This window comes from Paramisgurnus dabryanus, chromosome 3 (assembly GCF_030506205.2).
Source record: "Paramisgurnus dabryanus chromosome 3, PD_genome_1.1, whole genome shotgun sequence".
Classification (NCBI taxonomy): Eukaryota; Metazoa; Chordata; class Actinopteri; order Cypriniformes; family Cobitidae; genus Paramisgurnus; species Paramisgurnus dabryanus.
The window spans coordinates 34,376,790-34,396,617 of NC_133339.1; the positions used below are offsets into that span (position 1 = coordinate 34,376,790).

At 39.2% G+C, this 19,828-nt stretch overlaps 1 protein-coding gene across 1 annotated transcript in view; it reads left to right on the plus strand.

Moving 5' to 3' along the window:
- gna12a (guanine nucleotide binding protein (G protein) alpha 12a) overlaps positions 1–19,828 on the plus strand; it is a 36,582-nt gene that overhangs the window by 3,131 nt on the left and 13,623 nt on the right. Inside the window, exon 2 of the mRNA XM_065261814.2 lies at positions 10,921–11,136. Coding sequence (XP_065117886.1) covers positions 10,921–11,136 — 216 coding nt within the window. The remainder of the gene's footprint in view (positions 1–10,920; positions 11,137–19,828) is intronic.

Here is a 19,828-nt window from a genome sequence, read left to right on the forward strand (position 1 = left end):
AAATGTATTTTAATACGATTCATTTGGCTGCTTCTTGCTGCTCCTTCTAAAGAAGGATGCTATATCTGCTGCCTTTCTCTTCATTTTTCCCACATTTCAATGATTGTCTGACATTAAAACACTAAAGCAAAACATTAAAACATTACCATGTTTTTAAAAACGTATTAGGGTAAATGTATCCAGATTATCTGTTATATATAAAATCAATCTTAATCCTAGCATTGACGCTGTAATGTTCGTGTGGGATTTTTTTAATGTACAGTGACGAACTCTGTCAGATTCAAATCGGCTGTCGCGCGGCGCACACAGGCAAGATTTTAAGCCCGTTATGTGTTTTTTCCGAACTTTAGAAGAGACTTAAATCGTTTTTTTTTTACACACAGTGATGAAAACGCGGTTGAAGTGCTTGTCATTTATATTCACGTCGGAGCCTGAAGAAACATCACTCTCCACTCCATCCCGCCCCTCCGTGTTTGGCGATCAGGTTTCATGCGCGTGGCCGAGCGCAGCTTGTTTAGTAACAACATAAGGTGTAAACGTGTTTGTGCGTCGTCGCGCTGCGCTCTCTGTTCAATATTCCACTTGGTATTTGCGCTGCGCATTCTGCTCTGTCGTTAACGGCACATAACGTTGAGGAACATTGTTTGAAATTTAACTTGTCCGGTCGGACAACTAATTTTCTCTTATACTTGTCCTTCAAAAAATCCACTTGTCCCGGACAAGCGGACAAGCCTTAATGTCAAGCCCTGTACATGACATACATGTCCGAAGTTTGCTAATTTTCTGTGATTTCTCTCTCTAGAGAAACCAAGCATACGCAATTAGGTTTATGACAAGATCATAATGAGCGCGATGCGCTGTTGTGTCATGCTGGTGAATAATCTCAGCTTCAGCGCGGATAGTGACGAGCTCCCTGATCTCTGCTTCAGTCCAGTTTGCCGACGTTTCTCATAGTGAATGTTGATCTGCGTTTAAATCCCTGTGTCAAAGAGCTGAAACAAAACTTCTGGTTGCGCGCGCATAACACACGCATCCTCACTATGGCACGCCCCTTACAGCATTGTTTCTGCGTCTCGTTCACACAGAATGTTTCCGTGAATTTTACAGCAATGTTACTAGGTTTTCTTTACAGGAGCGATCCCAGATCATTTACGGGACGTGTTTGTATTCACACAGAAGCCTTTCTGCCAATTGTACGAAAATGTTCTGACACCAAATTGCTGTGTGAATGGGGTTCATATTTAACAAGCACTATAGAATAGTTGAGACTTTATTTGTTGCATTTATTTTTACAAAGGTGTGAGTTTCTTTTCTGAACAACTAAAATAGATTGTGCATACTTTTTATTTTTGTTACTTTATTGCAGATTAAGGGTCATTATGTTCGACTAGTGTATTAGTCATCCAGCAACTTACTTAACATCACGTTGACTAGTTTATCTAGATTTTGAAATAGTACTGTTAAAAATGCATCACTAAGGTTCCTGTATTCGCTTCCCTTCTGTTATGCTCGATCTAGCTAGTCACGTTTTATAAACATGCCCAACAAATGCATCTGATTGGGATCTGTTACCCTTAAAATCACCCTCATTACACAGGGATTCCATAGATCTATTAAACTAGTAGCTTAGTTAGTAGCCAAGTAGCCATAGAATAGTAGCTTTCCAAAATATGCACTCTTTTATAAAAAAATACCCATTTAAACATGTGCATATCTCTCTTTTGGCCATCTATAATGCTTGTTCATTTACTTGGAAACTGAAATGATAAATGTTCCTGTGCTTGGTGTTGTTATCTTACCCACATTTTGGTCAAAAAAGCAGTGCTGGCAGATCAGAGGTTTGGCTCTGGGGAAAGATTTTGCGTTATATGGAAAGAATCATAGAGAAAATGGTTATTTTAACAGTATGTCCATACAGGCTATCAAATTTTTTATCTACAAGAGTCTGTCCAACACTATCACAGTGCTTATTAGCCAAACGTCAAATATCAGCGTATTTTTCCCATAGCCGGAGAAATGTTCTTGTGTAAAATTGTAGGCATCATATGATCATGATTGACACATTTTGTTTAGCTAAGGGGTGATTGTCATCAGATATTCCTGTACCCCATAAAGAACGTGGGGTGAAAACCAGCAGTACTGAGCTTACTTTGCGGAGATAATCTCAATTTATATCCAAAAAGACCCCTTCACCACAGAGTGACGGGTGAGCTGAGGACAAAATTATAACACAGTCCTTTTTATTAATGTCAAAGGCAATGCTCAGGTCAGTGTTTTGGAGTGTATACACACAGTCTTCTCGTAGCTTTATCTGATTAAACGTTGTGCTAGCAACAAGGTTGTGGGTACGAACCCAGCAAACACATCTAAATGTATAGATCAAATGTAAAAGACATTGACTGCTATGTAAGTTGTTTTGGAAAGGATAAAAGTATGTATGCAAATATATAAAAAAAGTTATTAGCGACACAAATCAAGTGTTTGCACTAATAACACAGTCAAATCGCTGCCTCTCCAGTCAAGAGAAAAGAGCAATTGAGCGCAAAGAATGTGCCCAAAGTTTTGTGTTTCTGAATGGTTTACCATGGCTTCTTTCAACAACTCAGCACTAAACTACAGCTGTATAGTGAAAGAGAATGACACTGCAAGACATAACGCACAGGTCTGATATTCAGAAACATGTCCAATTTTGTTTACTTTTATCGTAGACATATCTTACCAGACACAGTGGGTTTTCTTGGATATTGGTGATTGACGTGTACTTCAACATTTTAATACATACAGTAGTGTGCAAAAGTCACCAGCTTTGTTGTTTTAGCAAAGTTTTAATGTCCATCCATAATAATTTTTACTCTTTTTATTAAGATACAAACAGAAAATACAGGAAATATGTACACAAAATTAAAAACAAAAAATTTTCAGAACAAAATGTCTTCTTTAGGCATCAGTCAGTATTTAGTGTGACCTCACTTGGCACGAAACACATCTTCAGCTTTTTTGAGGAGACTGAAGTCCTGAAGTCATTCGATTAAAATTAGATAGGATAGAATTTAATTTCATTTAGGTTTAAGAGATCCTGCAGATGCCTGCTATTGCTCAAGTGGAATGGGACGTTTACCCTAAATACTTGACACTTCAGCTTATACTTTTATACTGTTTTTAATACTACATACAAATGTTCTTGTATTTTCTGGTTGTATTCAAATAAAGAGACTGAGAAATAATTATATATGATCACTATACCATTAAAAAAACAACAAATCTAATGGTAGCACGGTGGCTTAAGACTTGCACAGTACTGTATATGTTACCCACCAATGGTGGTATGTGTATTCACTTCATGGTTTATAAATCCCAATGCATTCAGTAACTTTACCGGAGCTTGTTTGTTGTGTAACAATGACGAAATTACAAATTACAAGTGTTAAGATTACCTGTATAAGATATGTGAACACATTTGAAAGTGGTCCAAAATTACATGGCAAAAAAACTGATCTCATTCTGATCTTTTCTTTGTACTAGCATGTAAGTTAAAAAATTAATTTGGTTGAAAGTAGGGATGTAATGATTAATCGTGTGTCCCATTAAAAATGTCTGAAACCGAATCTGAATCGCAAGGCTGCGATTATGTGTTTCATGCACAGCTTGTGCGTGTACTATGGCATTTGGTCAGTAGGAAGTCCTTATCAATCTAAAATCATTATGAGTTGGAGTCGTTTATAACATGCATTTAAAAAAACAAAACTCGTTAAATAAAATTCATTCAAAATATTCTTTATTATCATGAAACAATTTGAAGAACAGCGATATAAATATTCCTGTAGACATTTCCTGGAATAGGGTTGCGTTATTCTTCTATGGCACAAAGGAATTTTCTGCACGAGACCGCCCCCTGGTTTTGTGATCTGCGGCGATTTCACCGTAATTCATTAAAGAGTAACTAAACCCTAAACCAACTTTTTTTAGTTAATGATCTGTAAGAATGATGCTTTATTAGTGCTGTTCATTGATTTTAGTACGTTTTTTGACATTTGGGTATAAAGTGTTTCAATACTACAATATATGGTGTAAAAACGTCTGATTGCTGCCCTCTTCAGGTTGAACGGTGGCTACTGCAGTTGAATTTTCCTATTGGATGTTGGGTCCAAAAAATTACTCGTGACGTAAGCAGATTCAAGCTCACCACGCCTTTGTTACATTCTCACCACACACTAGTTCGTCCCCTCTATCTCCTTTGGGATCTGCCCAATTTTCTTGCATTTTTCAAATATTACCAGTGGGTGGAGTCACGCTCTGACCAGGGGTTTAGTTACGCTTTAAAATTCATTCATTGAGAAACGTGCATTTGCACGGTTAATCTTTACACCCCTAGTTGAAAGTATAAATGTGTGAAATTATAAACATTTGATTGAATATCTATAAACTTTTTACATTTATTAATACTGTACTGCAATAACCTAACAACATTCAATTTAGGAAGTTGTTTTTAAAATGGAAAAAATAGCTGAGGTGTGAAAATAGCTTTCAATAGTTTTATAGATTTCCACTTGTCACTTAGTCACATCAGATGTGGTGTGAACATTTCTATTCATTGTTGAGGCAAATATATTGTGTTATTAAAAGGAAAACATGTGACATACTTTTATTCCACAGTCTAAAATGAAAACTGGGTCGGTGACCTTGTTTGTCAGCAGTGATGTCAAGGTCAGATTGGAATAGCTGCACAATAGTAGTCTCCATGGGCTCTTGATATTGCACAGTCCAAAAAAAACAGAGGAAATGCCTCTCCTCAGTACACAGACAGCGAAAACCCCAAACAATCAGCATTCAGTTGTCCCATCATGTCCCCTCTGACTTTTTGTCATCGCCTAGCAGCTCAGCCCATCCCTCTGAAGGCTTTAGGACGATGACAGGAGCAGTGATGTTTGTTTCACTGATACCAACCACAGTCCAGAATTTTCCCCAACTGAAGAAAAAACTAGAAGACAAACAATTCCAGAGGTCAACAGTCGCGTGAGCAGATCCTAACCTACGTGCTGATCAAATTATTGGTTATTTTTAAGATAGTGTTATCCTCACATTTCAGCCACTTTACAGTAGCAAAGGTCTAGGTGATAGTCTCCTTAACATCTTGCAGGTCCTTCCACTATTGATTCTTAGGTATTACAACATTTTTGGAGATGAACTTGAAGGGGGGCTAATAAAGGCCCACTGAAGTGACTTGAAATAAGCAGCTTTGTTTGAAGCATTGATGTAATTTCCTCTGGAACAGGAAATTGGGGTGGACATATTGAGTAGCTCATCCCTCTTTCAAAATAGCCAATATTGTTTAGTATAGCTCACCGCTTAGAGTCTGATGAGAAGTTGAAGTGCAATATGATGTCATAAAATGATTCATATTTACGGAAGTAAGAGATTGTATATTGTGAATGTTTATATATTTTAAATGTTCACGGTTTTTAAACCACTCTAGGTTTTTTAAAGATATCCTTAAGACTAACATTCTTACACTAAAAGTTTTCATTTTATGGGGACTTTAACCCATCCATTGAGTTGTGAACACACACTCCAAGTCATGAACACCCACACGGTGCAGTGGGCAGCCACTCACTCCATCACCCAGGGAGCAACTAGGTGAAAAGTGCCCACCTCAAGGGCACTTCAGTTACTTCCTGCCGGGCGTGAGAATTTAAAGCCGACCTTTAGGTTACAAACCCAATTCTCTAACCATTAGGCCATGACTGCAATACAAACGTTATAATGTAAAACTCCTGGTTGATCTATTGAACACCATTTATGATGAAAGCATGATCAAAGTCCGACTTGAATAGGTCAAAGATAAGATCTCACCTCTGTTTGGCCCCTCGGACCCCTCACTCATTACTCAGACCCTCAAAGAGTCTCATCTATTGAAGATATCTTGATCACCAACCTCTCTTGTGACACTGTTGGCAGTGGATCATTTCCTCTGTTTACTACATCCTTGAGAAAATAGTTCTGGTATTTAGTAACTGCTCGAAGTGTTTGTCCATCCCGAAAGTGTTTGTGGGAAAACAGTAAGCAGGTTATCAACAAGTTGTACCACACCAAGTAATGCCGCATACAGAAGAGATTAAGTTCATGCGTCCTTTGCACACAAGATGCTTGCGGGGGAGGATACAGGAAGTGGTTGAAGGGTGACACTGGGAGCAAACATATATCAAGCCCATTTTCCTGTGTGATAAATCTGAGAGTTCCTCTGTGACCGGAGTCTTGGGAGGTTCCTTCACAGGCGGCTTGTTTATGGCTAAGGAGTTGTTGCTGATTTAGCTGTGGTTGCTCAGCGGTGGGGAAGACGCGAGCGGGTGCCTGGATCGCTCCCCACATGTGCTTACGCTGCAAAATTAAGCTCTGGCTTTACCACCACTGAACCAAATTACAGAGCCTAATCAGAATAGTGCCAAGCTTGTATCTCTACATTTTGTGTCATATTTGCATTTTGGTGACCAGACATTTGGGAACTCTTCCCCCCTTTTAAAGAATAGCAAAAAGAATATCACTTATTGTCTGTTGAGTAAAAGATCTCCATCCAATTGAAAGTCTTCTGCGGTCTTCAAAAACAACAGCCCAAAAGTCAAGTTTGGAAGATGCCATTGAAAACAAACACCCAAGTCTTGTTTTTCAAGAGGATTTTCAGAAACACTAGGAGCCTCGCTTGCGGCGAGGTGGGGTTCTGGTGGTTTTTGAAGCTATTTTTGGGATTTTGCCACGACTCAGGAAAAGATTGGAAGCCCTGTAACTGACCTCTTCACTGTGATAAAGCAACCTCACCGCTTTCTTTCTCCTCTCGCCATGCCTGTGTCAATTGATCCAGCCAGGGAGGACAGGAGGATACGTCTACTCTTCCCAGATAGTGGCGGCCGAAGTGGGTGAAAGGTCATGAGTGTGTGGGTGGCTTTGGGATTGGGGCTGCCTCTTGGAAACAAATAAAGGCTGAAGGAAAAATGAATAAGATGGGATAATAAAGTGAAACAAAGAAGTGTGAATGAGGTTGGCCCTTAGAAAAGTATCCTGAGGGTGGTTGAGAGTACTGGGCCAAAAAACACAGTTCAGAGACCAATCATAAATACCTGTTTACATTAGTCAACTCTTTGATGGGTAGGGGTTGGGTGATATTAGGATTCGGAGGAGACAGCCAGACTAACAAGACTGTACCATATTCATTTCCTGTGACTGCCTTACTGTTTTATTGGTTTTACCATGCATCCGTTTTGTTTTAATATACAGACCTCTTGTGTCTTTGGATTCATAATGCCTAGTCCGCTCACCTAGTTATTATGGAAAAGCATTAAACGGACTCGTCTCAGCAAAGAACTCTATTCCAGGAGCTCGGTTGGCACGGCGTTGCAGTAGTGCAAAGGTCATGGGCTTGATCCCCAAGGAACACATATACTGATCTACCTTGTAATGCACTGCAAATTACTTTCAATAAAAGTTTCTGCCAAATTCATAAATGTAAATGTAAAATATCTCCCGGGGTAGATTCAATGAAGCACCTGTGCCCAGAGGAACCCTTAATCTTGTTATGAGACTAAAGCTGGCATAGTATCCAAATTACTGTAGCATACATTTGCCTAGAGCACATTTGAGCGCCAGTGTTGATGATTCATATGTGGATCTATAAAATAGAGGAAGAGACCAGGCTCCCTTTTGGGACTCTGAACATCAGGATGTTTTGCAGTAAAACTAATGAAAGAGGGTAAATTGACTGCAGGGACATTTGGTACTTTGGTTGATAGTACTGCACTCATTATTATGAAGTCAATGGCCTTATGTTACATTTACAGATGGTCTTTTCCTGCTCTTTAACAGAGCCCATCTATTCTGGTTCCTGCCAGAGGTTTTGTAAACTTGCTGTTATGCTTGGAAGTTAGGATGCTCATTGCGGAAGTTTAGTTTCAGTGGGTTTGGTGTCCTCAACAAAGCTTTCTAGAGCTTGACTTTTAGGTCTTGGCAGATTATTTCAGTTCTGGCTCTTTGTGACTGAAGATGCAGAAGCATAGATTCACACAAGTAAATCGCAGAAGTAAAATCAAAATGTTTACTTTAAATCTACCTTAAAAACAACATGTTATGTAAAACTTTTATGTAAACTGTTTTCGGTTCAAGGAACCTTGACTAACATTACATAAACAACTTAACTGTAACATTGACACATGCTACAAATGTGTTGAATACAATATGTCCCTTCAAAGACACATTACTTTAAATTAGTTACAACAAACTCTGTTCACTCTAGTCAATTGTTGAGGACTACTCCCTTTTTGAAACATTGCTTACACCCATAGTTTGAAAGATCTGCTGAAATGTCCTAAATAATATCAGTGCAAAAGGAATGTTAGTTTAGAAGTGAATCAATTTGCTTCAGTTTAATAACTTGTTACAAACACATGCATTTTTCAGTTGGCATTACTGTATGTATTTCCATCTCAAGTGTATGTTTGATATGTAAATGACCTCTGTTATGATTGGCTAAACTATGTAAGACAGGCCAAGTTTAAATATTAACAATCAAATATGTTGATGTCAAAAATGTTAAAGTCCTCCTGTGGTGAAAAGTTTTATTGTTATCTATATGTCTATGTGGTGTTTTTAAGTAAGGGATAATGTAGAGGCAGCTGGTAGTTATCGGGAAATAAGCCCAGACAGTGTTCGCGGAGGGTCTTGTATCACACTGAAGGGGCTTATTTACCCGATAACTACCGACTGCCTCTACATTATCCCGCTTATTACACGGCTACTTGCCACATAAGAAAAAAAACTGGACATGAATATGAATTTGAAACATTTTATTGGCATATTTGTTTTAAATTAACATTTTTATCCTTCCGCGAAACTTTGCGCAGATGCATAAAATGATCGTAATACCTTATTAAGATCCTCGGCTTCTCTTTTAGCCAGTCTTTGAGAAGTTTTAATGCCCATTCTGTATTTTTTTGTGTGTTGGCTTCGTAGCTGTCATGCTCTATTTTGTCAAGTTCAGTCTCAGTAAGCTATCTGTGTCTTGTCGTTTTTCGTTCTTCTATCCACTGTTTAAATGTTTTGATTTTACCGTACATGTTTATGTCGACATTTTCCATTGTTAATTGTTGTTGTCCAGTGTTTGACACAAGATGGCGCCAAACAGTAGCCTAATCTTTGTTGGTGCGGAGGGATTTAAACATACAAGTAGTACCGGCAATGCGTTATTACTTTGGAGCGGTTATTATTTGAAAAGAACAAACCTGCAAATGTCTCAACTGACCAATCAGAATCAAGCATTCCAGAGAGCCGTGTAATAAAGCTCTATATCATCACGGCTGTGATTAGGCCAGAGGCACGAGGCCGTAGTGCCTCAATCGCTCCAGCTTGGACCATAGATACAAATGTACATAGATGTTCATTCCGCAATTTCAGACACGTGCGAATGATAGTTGCACAATGCCTATGTGAGCTTTGCGTTTGCAGCACATATTTTTAGTGTTTCCCAATCCTGATCCTCAAGTACCCCTTTCCAGAAAGTTTTAGATGTCTCCTTATTTAAAACACCTGATTCAACTCATCAGCCTCCTTCCAGAATGGTTAACATGTCTCCCTAACAAGCTGATAAGTTAAATCAGGTGTGCTAAATAAGAAGACATCTAAAACTTTCTGGAAGGGGGTACTTGAGGACCAGGATTGGGAAACACTGGGCTAGAGTATTCTCACCACATGTGTGAACAGCTAACACAGTCTCACCCCATGTCGTCAATATTTGACGTCACTTGACCATTCGTCATATGTTGATGCGAAGGGTATACCTTTCGCGTCATTTTTTGACGAACTGGGGACTTCAATACTATTATGTCCGTTGCATTCTCTTTCCTATTTTCTTACCATTTTCGCGTCGGTTTAGGGTTAGATTACGCAAAATTAAACAGTGTACGCGAAATTAAACAGTTGTCACCTGGCGTTGGGGTTAGAGTTAGGTACGCGAAATAAAACAGTTGTCACCTGGCGTTGGGGTTAGAGTTAGGTTTGGGTAGGGATGTCATTATGTAAATCTAACCCTAAATGGTAAGAAAATAGGAAAGAGAATGCAACGGACGTAATAGTATTGAAGTCCCCAGTTCGTCAAAAAATGACGCGAAAGGTATACCCTTCGCGTCAACATATGACGAATGGTCAAGTGTCGTCAAATATTGACGACATGGGGTGAGACTGGGTTGGAACAGCGGGTACTCGCGTCCCAGAACTTCAACTGAAGCAGCAATGCTGCAATTTTTTAAGCACTGAGTCTAGGCATCCTTACATACATATCTATGGCTCAGACTGCCTAATCCTCTCGTTCAAATGTGTTGACATGACTGGTTGCAGTTTTGTGATGCAGGAATCCCAAGCGATTTTAGACCACATTTTTGAGTATGTCTTTGGCAGCTGGATGGTAAATTCTAAACATCCAAAACTAAATAATATAATGTAAATCACAAATAATTATGGGAGTTATGTTGTAAGTAAAAAATCCAAAACGAATGGCTAAAGGACACGTCAACTTATTCATTTTAAAATCTCTGATTCACCACTTGGTTTGGTGCCCAAACATACTGCCGAAACGCACAGAAATTAGCACAAAAGGACAGCTGTTATTATTTATGTAATTATTTCACCCGTAATTGTAATCTCGATTAGTTTTTTGATTAATTGTGCAGCCCTAGCAGGGGACTAATCCATGTGTTTATAAATCTGTGTATACTAAATGAGGTGTAAAATTACATTCAAGCTATGTTAAGGCATAAAGACTGCAGGTGTAAATACAAATGTTATTTAGTCTACAGACAAATCATATTATAATACCTCAGTTCCATAGTGCAGACATGTAATTCATCTATATCTTCATCTCTATCTTTTTTGTTTTTCTCATAGGGGATGCGGGTACTCGTGGATGCCCGAGACAAGCTTGGTGTCCGCTGGCACAACTCAGAGAACGAGAAGCATGGCATGTTTGTCATGTCCTTTGAGAACAAAGCAGGCATGCCCGTCGAACCCTGCACCTTTCAGCTGTACGTACCAGCCCTGCAGGCACTGTGGAGCGATAGTGGGATCCAGGAAGCCTATGGGCGACGGAGTGAGTTTCAGCTGGTGAGTCATAGCACATTTCCTGAGTACCTGAGCTTTCTGTATAACACCCTTTACAGGATATGCCACACAGCTCTGTGAATAAATGGCCATGAGTGTCCTCATAAAACATGATACATAAATAATCTCTTATTTAGCTTGGGCATGTGCATTGCTCAATGGCACAATGAATAGCCACCGGAAACATTAAGTGCAATGCAGATCACTTTAAATGACCAACTGAGGATTTATTGTACATGCCATCTATATAAAGTTTTTCATACAATGCAATCAATAATAGTTTTTCATCCATATGGGCGTTGTACTAATTTTTTTATCCAGATTGAAGTGCAAGAGGATATGGGAAATAATACTATAATATTTTTATGTCAGGAAAATGGAAATTGTTGAGCTATGTTTCTAAGCCTATGCAGGGATGACTTAATGAAACCAGAAAAAAAGAGGAAGTGTGACTCATTTATGTATCTCAGCTCTGCATGTGTTGTCACAAGACTTAAATAGGGTTTAAAAGCTGTGCACAGCATGATGCAATTCACATGTAGGTCTCTGCCACTACACCTTTAGATCATTATGCAATTTTTTTAGCTTTGTGTCGAGCTTTGAAGAACTAGGTCAGTAGAGTAGAATGGAGTATGGGATGGACAAAGGAAACATTTGAGGATATGGCACAAATTTCTCTTCGTGCATGGGATGCTTTAAAGATTTTTTCTTAAATGCTTTTTTCAATCAATGATTAAGCTTTCTCTCTCTTTAGCCTATTCATAAAATCCACCCACTTCCGTTTAAGCAGCATATACAGCTATAGAAAGAAATAAACTGTAGCTAAATAAATATTTTTTTACTCTCAATTTCTACTTCATTATATGTCGATTATTTGATATAAGCTTTATTCAGTTTTTGGAGCTTGCACGCAACCTAGACTTGTTCCCGCATACCAAAAAGACAAGCTCCGCAATGTTCCTGACCTTTTGTTGCTGTCATACTCATTTCAAAGGCTCAGAGCAGACAGCTGAAATCTGCTAAATAATCAGATTTGTGTCTGATGTGAGTAATTTATCTGTGGACAGAGCTCTGTCCTCAAAACCCCCTGCTTTTGTGTTTACATTATCAGTTGGCTCTTTGATATTGAGATCGACACAGACTTTATTGTTTTAGGACATCTTCATCAGATAAGACCATTCACATGCAATCTGCTTTGGATTTAACTTAATTTCAAACTGAATGAATTGAAAAGACGTCCACCGTCATGCATTTAAATGAAGCAGTAACACTTGATAAAAGGTTGCATTTGTTACCATTAGATAAAGCTTTAGCTAGTAGGAACTAACACTGAACAACACATTTTACAAATACATTCATAAAATCAAAAGCTGTTACTGTTAACATTTGTTAATGCACGTTTAGCTAACATAAACAATTGTGTTGGCATTAACTACTGTAACATAACAAATAATTAACTAATTTTAATAATTGCTGAAAAACTATATTGTTTATTGTTAGTTTGTAATAGTTAATGCCTTTACTTATATTATGCCATTAGTACACTCAAATTTTTTGGAAAATAGGCTCAATTTACAGCTCCCCTAGAGTTAAACATTTGATTTTCATTGTTTTGGAATCCATTCAGCTGATCTCTGGGTCTGGCGGTACCATTTTTAGCATATCTTAGCATAATCCATTGAATCTGATTAGACCATTACGCCGCATTCACACGGGGCGTAAGCGTTGACGCTTCCCATTCACTTTTAATGGGTGACGTCAAGCGTTGGCGAACTGAATTGTGGATCCGTCGGCGCCGCGTCAGTGCCATTGCTCGCGGCAGAAGTTGAACATTTCTCAACTTTTCAAGCGGCAACGCGTGCGTCAGCCAATCATATCGCCTTATGCAAATAACCTAGGCAGAGCCAGCCAATTACGTTAATGGAAGACCGGAGCTTGTGTTGCGGCCACAGTGATTGGCTGTTGGCCACGATTCAGACAAGCCTTCTGTTAAGCGTTAACGCTGATGGACCGTGTGAATGCGGCGTTAGCATTGCGTAAAAAAATAATCAAAGCGTTTCGATATTTTTCCTTTTTAAACCTTAACTATTCTGTAGTTACATTGTGTACTAAGACTGACGGAAAATTAAAAGTTGTGTGTAGTTACTTTCAATAGCTGGGGACTATTTTCGGGCGCTGGGTAATATCATTGCGCCTCCTCAGCCATGGTACGGCAGCAAAGTTGTTGTTCATTACGCCAGAATGAGAGTATATGCCACATCTGCCTAGAAAATCGCAACTTTAAATTTTCCATCAGCCTTAGAAGTGCATAATGTAACTACAGAAGTTTAAAAAAGGAAAAATATCTAAACTCTTTTAGCACGATGCTAATGGTCTAATCAGATTCAATAGATTATGCTAAGCTATGCTAAAAGTGGTAGCGCCAGACCCGGAGATCAGCTGAATGGATTCCAAAATTGTAAAAATCAAATGTTTAACTCTAGGGGAGCTGGAAAATGAGCATATTTTCAACAAAAGTGGAATGTTCCTTTAACGAATACAACCTTATTGTAAAGTGTTTCCAGTAATTTTTAATATAGTCAATTTAAATATATCCAAGATAGCATTACTCAGTTTAGATTCTTAGGGTAAAAGCTTATCCTACTGTTTCTTCTAGGGTTCAGTGCATTCCCGCACATTAATGGTATTAAGATTGTTATGCATTAATGATACATGTGTGACGTCTTTGGAGTTTGACCCAGCTGTTTTTCTTTTTTTCGATCCGTGACTTGAGTCCATTGAGCCTCTGAGGCTCATTATGTTAAACTGGACGTCTGGGCCAAAAGGTTTGTGCCCCTTCCTCGCTCGATCACTTTTGTTCAGTCTTTGCTGTGAAGGCTTGCTTGTTTGTGAGTCCATTCAGAATATTGGGAGTGGGAGGACATAACAGTGCGCGGCCTGTCACGAAGAGATACTCATGTTCGCTACATTGACCAGAGTCCGATGCATTAGCCCTGTCTTTCACATCCTCAAACAAAAGTGTGTCTGTGTATATGCAGGTCCTTTATCCTGATAGTCTTACCACAAAACATATGCATTGTGCTTCATTTGAAACTTGCAAGTCGTTAATGAGATCAGAAACCATCTCTGAAATAGTAATATCAGTTTGAAGATATATTTAGGCAGACAGTTTTACTCCAGGCAGCTCTTTGTGAGGAACTTGGCCTCACTGTTCAATTTCTACTCCGTTCTTTTTGCTCTTGGGAGGATAGCGCGGGGGCGAAGGAGGTCTCTTATAGCGATTGGTTGAAGTCTATCATAAGATCTCATCGGGGAAAAGCACTGGCATTGACCATGAGAAACAAGCGATGTTTGTTAGTATACAGAATCCTAAATCAGTGTCACAAATCTGCATAAGCTTTAAATGTGATAGATGTTAGGGATCGTTTTGAGTTTCTAAGAAGAACCTCATCTGAATGAATCATGATCGATTGTCGAATGACAAGATTTGTACACAAGGAAATGAAATCTCCTTCCACTGGTATTTATGAGGCACATTTAAAGGAAACAGGCTTTAATGGGAGTTAGACTATTGCATATTAAAGTACAAAAAATGGACTCGATCCATTGTCAGTTTGGCTGCCAAAATCATAAGACTCGCTGTTAGCGGGAATGGGACTCTGGTCATATTGTGATTGGACGCAAACGTTGCTTTGCTTAAAGGCTGTAGAGAGTTCGCGGACAGGAAGTCTGTAATGCTCCTTTGTTAAAAGTTGACACTGCTGCCCCCTAAGAAACCACACTGGATCCCAGCCAACGGCCCGGACCAGCGAGCAGATTCGTCTGTGAAATGCAGCTTCACCACAGTTGAATCAGAGCCATCATACATTCCTTTCTGACAAACACGCCATAATATTTAAATACACATTTTTGGGGGCTTTTTTAAAGGTTTACTGGTAGGTCACTTGTATCTCACGTAAACTGATATGATTAATGATGATTACGATTAATATGCGGGAATTTGATCATGATTGTTAGAAAATTATTTGGCTTAAAGGGATAGTTCACCGAAAAAATGAAAGTTCTGTCATTTACTCACCCAAATTGTGCCAAACCTATTTAAATTGCTTTGTTCTGCTGAACAGAAAGGAAGATTTTTCCTTTGCACCGAAGCAAACTTGGGAACCATTGACTTCCATAGAAGGAAAAAATAATAACATGGAAGTGAATGGGGCCCAAAACAAGGAAGGGTTTCATTTACACATGTTTGATTCACACAGCGACTCTGTGGGCTTCGGCACCTATGTACTGATCCGAACAGAACATTTATAAATATGCTTAAACATACCATGAGTAAGGATCTTATATTATGTACATAGAGAGTCACAATCAAAGATTTTATGGGTTTTTAAAGGCACACCACGGAACTTTTTGACCACTAGGGTCACGTCTAGCGCCCCTAGAGGCCACAAGCGCCGCAGCACTGTCGCAAAGGAAAAGAAGACAACTCTTTAGGTCACAAAGTGTGCCTTCCAGCATTTCATATGAATATAATTTCATGCGTTTTATTTCTTTCAATCTCAAAAGATCGCGTAGCTCATGTTTACAAGCCAGTTGTAATGGTGGTCGCTTGGTTAAAGTTTATATAAAAAATTGCCTTAAAGGGGAATCGAACTCGGATCGCTTGTGCCATTGGTCCATGACGCTACCACGGTGCCACAAAGTCACATCATATAAGTCACTCTCTACACCCTCAAGTACCCTCCAGTAAAATTCACGTAAAAAAATAGTGTTCGGCGACAGACAGGGCTTATATATGCATGAAATATATAACATTACTAGCTAGTACAAAAGCCCTCCTCCTCCTTAAGTTCACGCCAGCGAGTGAACGATGGCCCATTATTGATCCTCGTCCATCCTATTATTCTGTCACTCTCCCGTTTTCTCTTTCTGGTCACCTCCGAAAAAGCCTTGGCTTTCTTTTTCTTAGTTGCTGCTTCGGCCATGACAAAAACATCAGGAAAATAAATAGTTGCGGTTTCACGTCAGAATTTGAGGAAGTGACGTATGGCGTAAAGCAGATTTTTGTAGTTCTTTTTGTGCTCGGGTTACTACCGGAAACCCCAAGTTTAAAAGTACGAGTAAAAGCGATACAGACCCCGTCAGGCTATGGTAGACATGTCATTTTAACCATTTTAAAGTCGATGTCCAATCACAAGGGTCTTGAAAATATATTATGAAGGTTGAAAGACTACAAAGTGTCACTTTAAAGAAACTGCCCAAAAGCTGGGCGGCATTCAACATTCCATAGGGAGATTGATGTCTTGGGATGTGTCTTTTCCCCACTGCTTCCACACTTCTACCGTAACTGTCCAAGATGTTAAACACATTTTAGAGCAATCTCACAGCTGACCGAGCAACCACACTGTGGGGTTGTTACTCAGAAACAACCATTTTAAGAGTGATCTGTCATGGTTTACGATGACACCCAGAGTTCACACCGGGCCCTGTTTTCCAGTCTTGACTCTGGAAATGTGAGACCCATCTGAATTTTTTGATGGTCCCATGCAATCCAAAACATGTAAAGCATACAAAATATATGAAAATGTATACAGAGGAAGGGTGTATTTGTTTGTTGAATTGGTCTGGAGCGATGGCTTATAGCAAAACCTAAGTCGTCCTCAGAAGAGCTTGAGATAAGCACTACAAATCACATTCCAGAGAAGTTGCAGTGTAGATCTCAAGGGACCAATCCACCTCCCCAATACCACAGATGGCTTAGACACACCAAAACACAACCATAAGCTAATGTATATCCACCTCTGTCACAAATGTTTAATAGTTTTTATCTATACAGTTTTAAAAGTTTACATATAGATGTCATAGTTGGGGCTTAATATACAACAGCAGTAGCTTAACACTTGTCAGTCCAATACTTATTAAACCAGTCTGGCTTTCCTTTCAGAGGATGTGGGCGCTATTACTGCTGAACGTTTCTGGCCGATTGAGTGAAGTATGCAAAGTCAATAGCAGGCTGGTTTTTATACACTCTGTAATTAAAGTCAATCTAAGTCTAAGAGCGTGTGTAAAATGTGGGCATAGAGGAGCGCTGAGCTTTGGGAAAACTGAATCCCCACTGCTCCTTTGGCTGTGGCAAATAATGTCCTATTGTTGCTCAGTTGCCTCTCGGTCAACGGGGAACACGCTCCTCCCCGGATTACAGCTAGACCTATTCGCGCAGCTGGGATGTAGACTGCATTGATAGCAGAGCCTGGGCTGAAATGTATGAGAAGCAAATAAATGGAGGAAATCCAGACACAATGTCATTCAGGGTTCAGAGAGAGTTCCGGTTAATTGCGGCAGTTAATCGGTAGTGGCAAGATTGATGAAGGCGTACCGACCAGCTGTTTTGTGGATCTTGGCTGAAATGTTTGCTGAGATCGCTTCCCAAAAAACATTTTAGTAATTCCATTTTTTCCTTATATACAGAGGGCAATGAAAAGCGTGTAATGAGGCGGATGTAGACTTTAGATAAATAGTTTCGCTACTCAATGGCTTCGTGATATTATTGCTGCTTCACCCCAATTGTTTTCATTCATCGGCGGTATTCATGTAAACTATAAAAGCAATTCTGATATTTCCTCTGTTTAGGGCATCTGGATGTGAGATGAAAATACACATGTACGTTTGACTATATTTGGGTAGCTGTTATGTAACGCTATCCAAATAAACACATACTGTGTTTTTGATGGCAATCTTTGCTGTGATGTTCACTCTTTGCAGTTCTTTTGAGGCAAACTGTTTTCAGCTGAACGCTGTTTCAGGATCATTAAAATTTTTATATTCTGACATTATTTTCATGACGGCTAAGTACATTCCCATAGCCAAACTCTCATTACTGTAATGCAAAACAGATCTAGTTCTCATGACTGTAATGAAATAATATGTTATAATGAAAATCATCCTGTCAGGATACGCCTTTTAGAATTAAATTTAAACAGTTTGACAGCACAAGTGTGTAGATAAATTAAAAACAACAGAGTGCGGAACAACTTCCTTCCTCCAAGCATTTGAAGCCCAGGATGACAGGTAACCCTTCAGCCGTGTGCTTTGAATATCGTAACTGACTTCTCAGGTGTAAGTTCTTATTGCACATGATGGTGAGCAACTTCGGGTCAACTTCCACAAAGAATCAATAACAATAGTGTCCTTTAAAGGAATAGTTTGGCCAAAAATGAAAATTACTCCATGATTTACTCACCCTGAAGCGACCCAAGTTACATTTGTCCATCCTTATTCATACAAACACATTTTCCCATATTTTTGAAAATGTCCTTGCTCTTCAAGTCTTTATAACAAATGAATATGTGGTCCGCTTCCTAAAAACCAAGGATATGCATCCATCTTTCGCAAAAGTAATCCACACGGTTCCTGGGGATGACTAAAGGTCTTTTAAGGGTAACCGAAGAGTTTTGTAAGAGAAATATACATATTTAAAACTTTACAAACGAAAATAACTAGCTTCCGTTAACGCCGCCATTTTAGATTCATCTGCATTCAGGAGAGAGTATTAGCGTAGGGTACGCACTTTTCGTAGTGACGTATGACTAATGTGGAGCGTTGTTTTGATCCCTGCACTGTGCCTTCGCATATGAAAGTGCGTACACTACGCTGAATATGTTTTTGTATGAACAAGGATGGACATATGTAACTGGGGTGACTTCACTGTACATTCACATGGGGGGAAAGCCTTAACGCTTCTCATTTACTTTTAATGGGTGACGTCATGCTTTGCTAAATTGAATTGTGGATCCGTCAACGTCACGTCACTGCTGTTGCTCGCGGCAGAAGTTGAACATTTCTCAACTTACAAACGTTATCAACGTGGCTATACTTCTGGATGCTTGAACATGTTTCATGAAAATTATTCATAAGTATGCAGTGTCATAGGTACATCTCTAATGTTTATAACAAACCAAACCGTTTGAAAATCGGTAGAAAATGTTGCAAGTTTGGTCATTTAAAACACAATGATATGAGTGATCAAGCTATCTGAGGTAAGATGGCCGCCACCTCGACCTCCATTGACAAGCAGCACGAGCAAGACATCTAGCCTTTATTGTACATATTTATAATTTTTACTCTCTTATAATCTACAGTATTCTTAGATTTCATCTCTGTATGAGAATATACTGCTGGTCAATGCTATTATTTATTAAAGGGAAATTCCGCCTTGAAATGATCCTAGGGTTAATAACAAACGTGTACCGAGTTCGACCGTTCACTGGAGTTTGTTTTCATGTTAGTCTAACGTGACCAGTGTTATTGCTAAACGCAAATTAGCATGTTATGGTAGCCTTCGGGGCATCAGTGCATTAAAAACGAAATCGCTATGTCTATACTACTAATAATGCTCAAAATAACCCCAAACTTACACTGTAGCACAATGAGGGTCTCTATATGTAAACCGAAGCATTGAGAACTTTGCAAGTGTACAGGCAGTTTATTAAAAATAAACACTTACCGTTCACGTCTGGATCACATATCCATGCGGGCGCCATCTTGGGAAAACTAAACTCTCGCGTGAAACGTTGTTGCCCGTTGTTGTGGAACAGGTGTTGTGCTTTCACGCGAGAGTTCAGTTTTCCCAAGATGGCGCCCGCATGGATATGTGATCCAGACGTGAACGGTAAGTGTTTGTTTTTAATAAACTGCC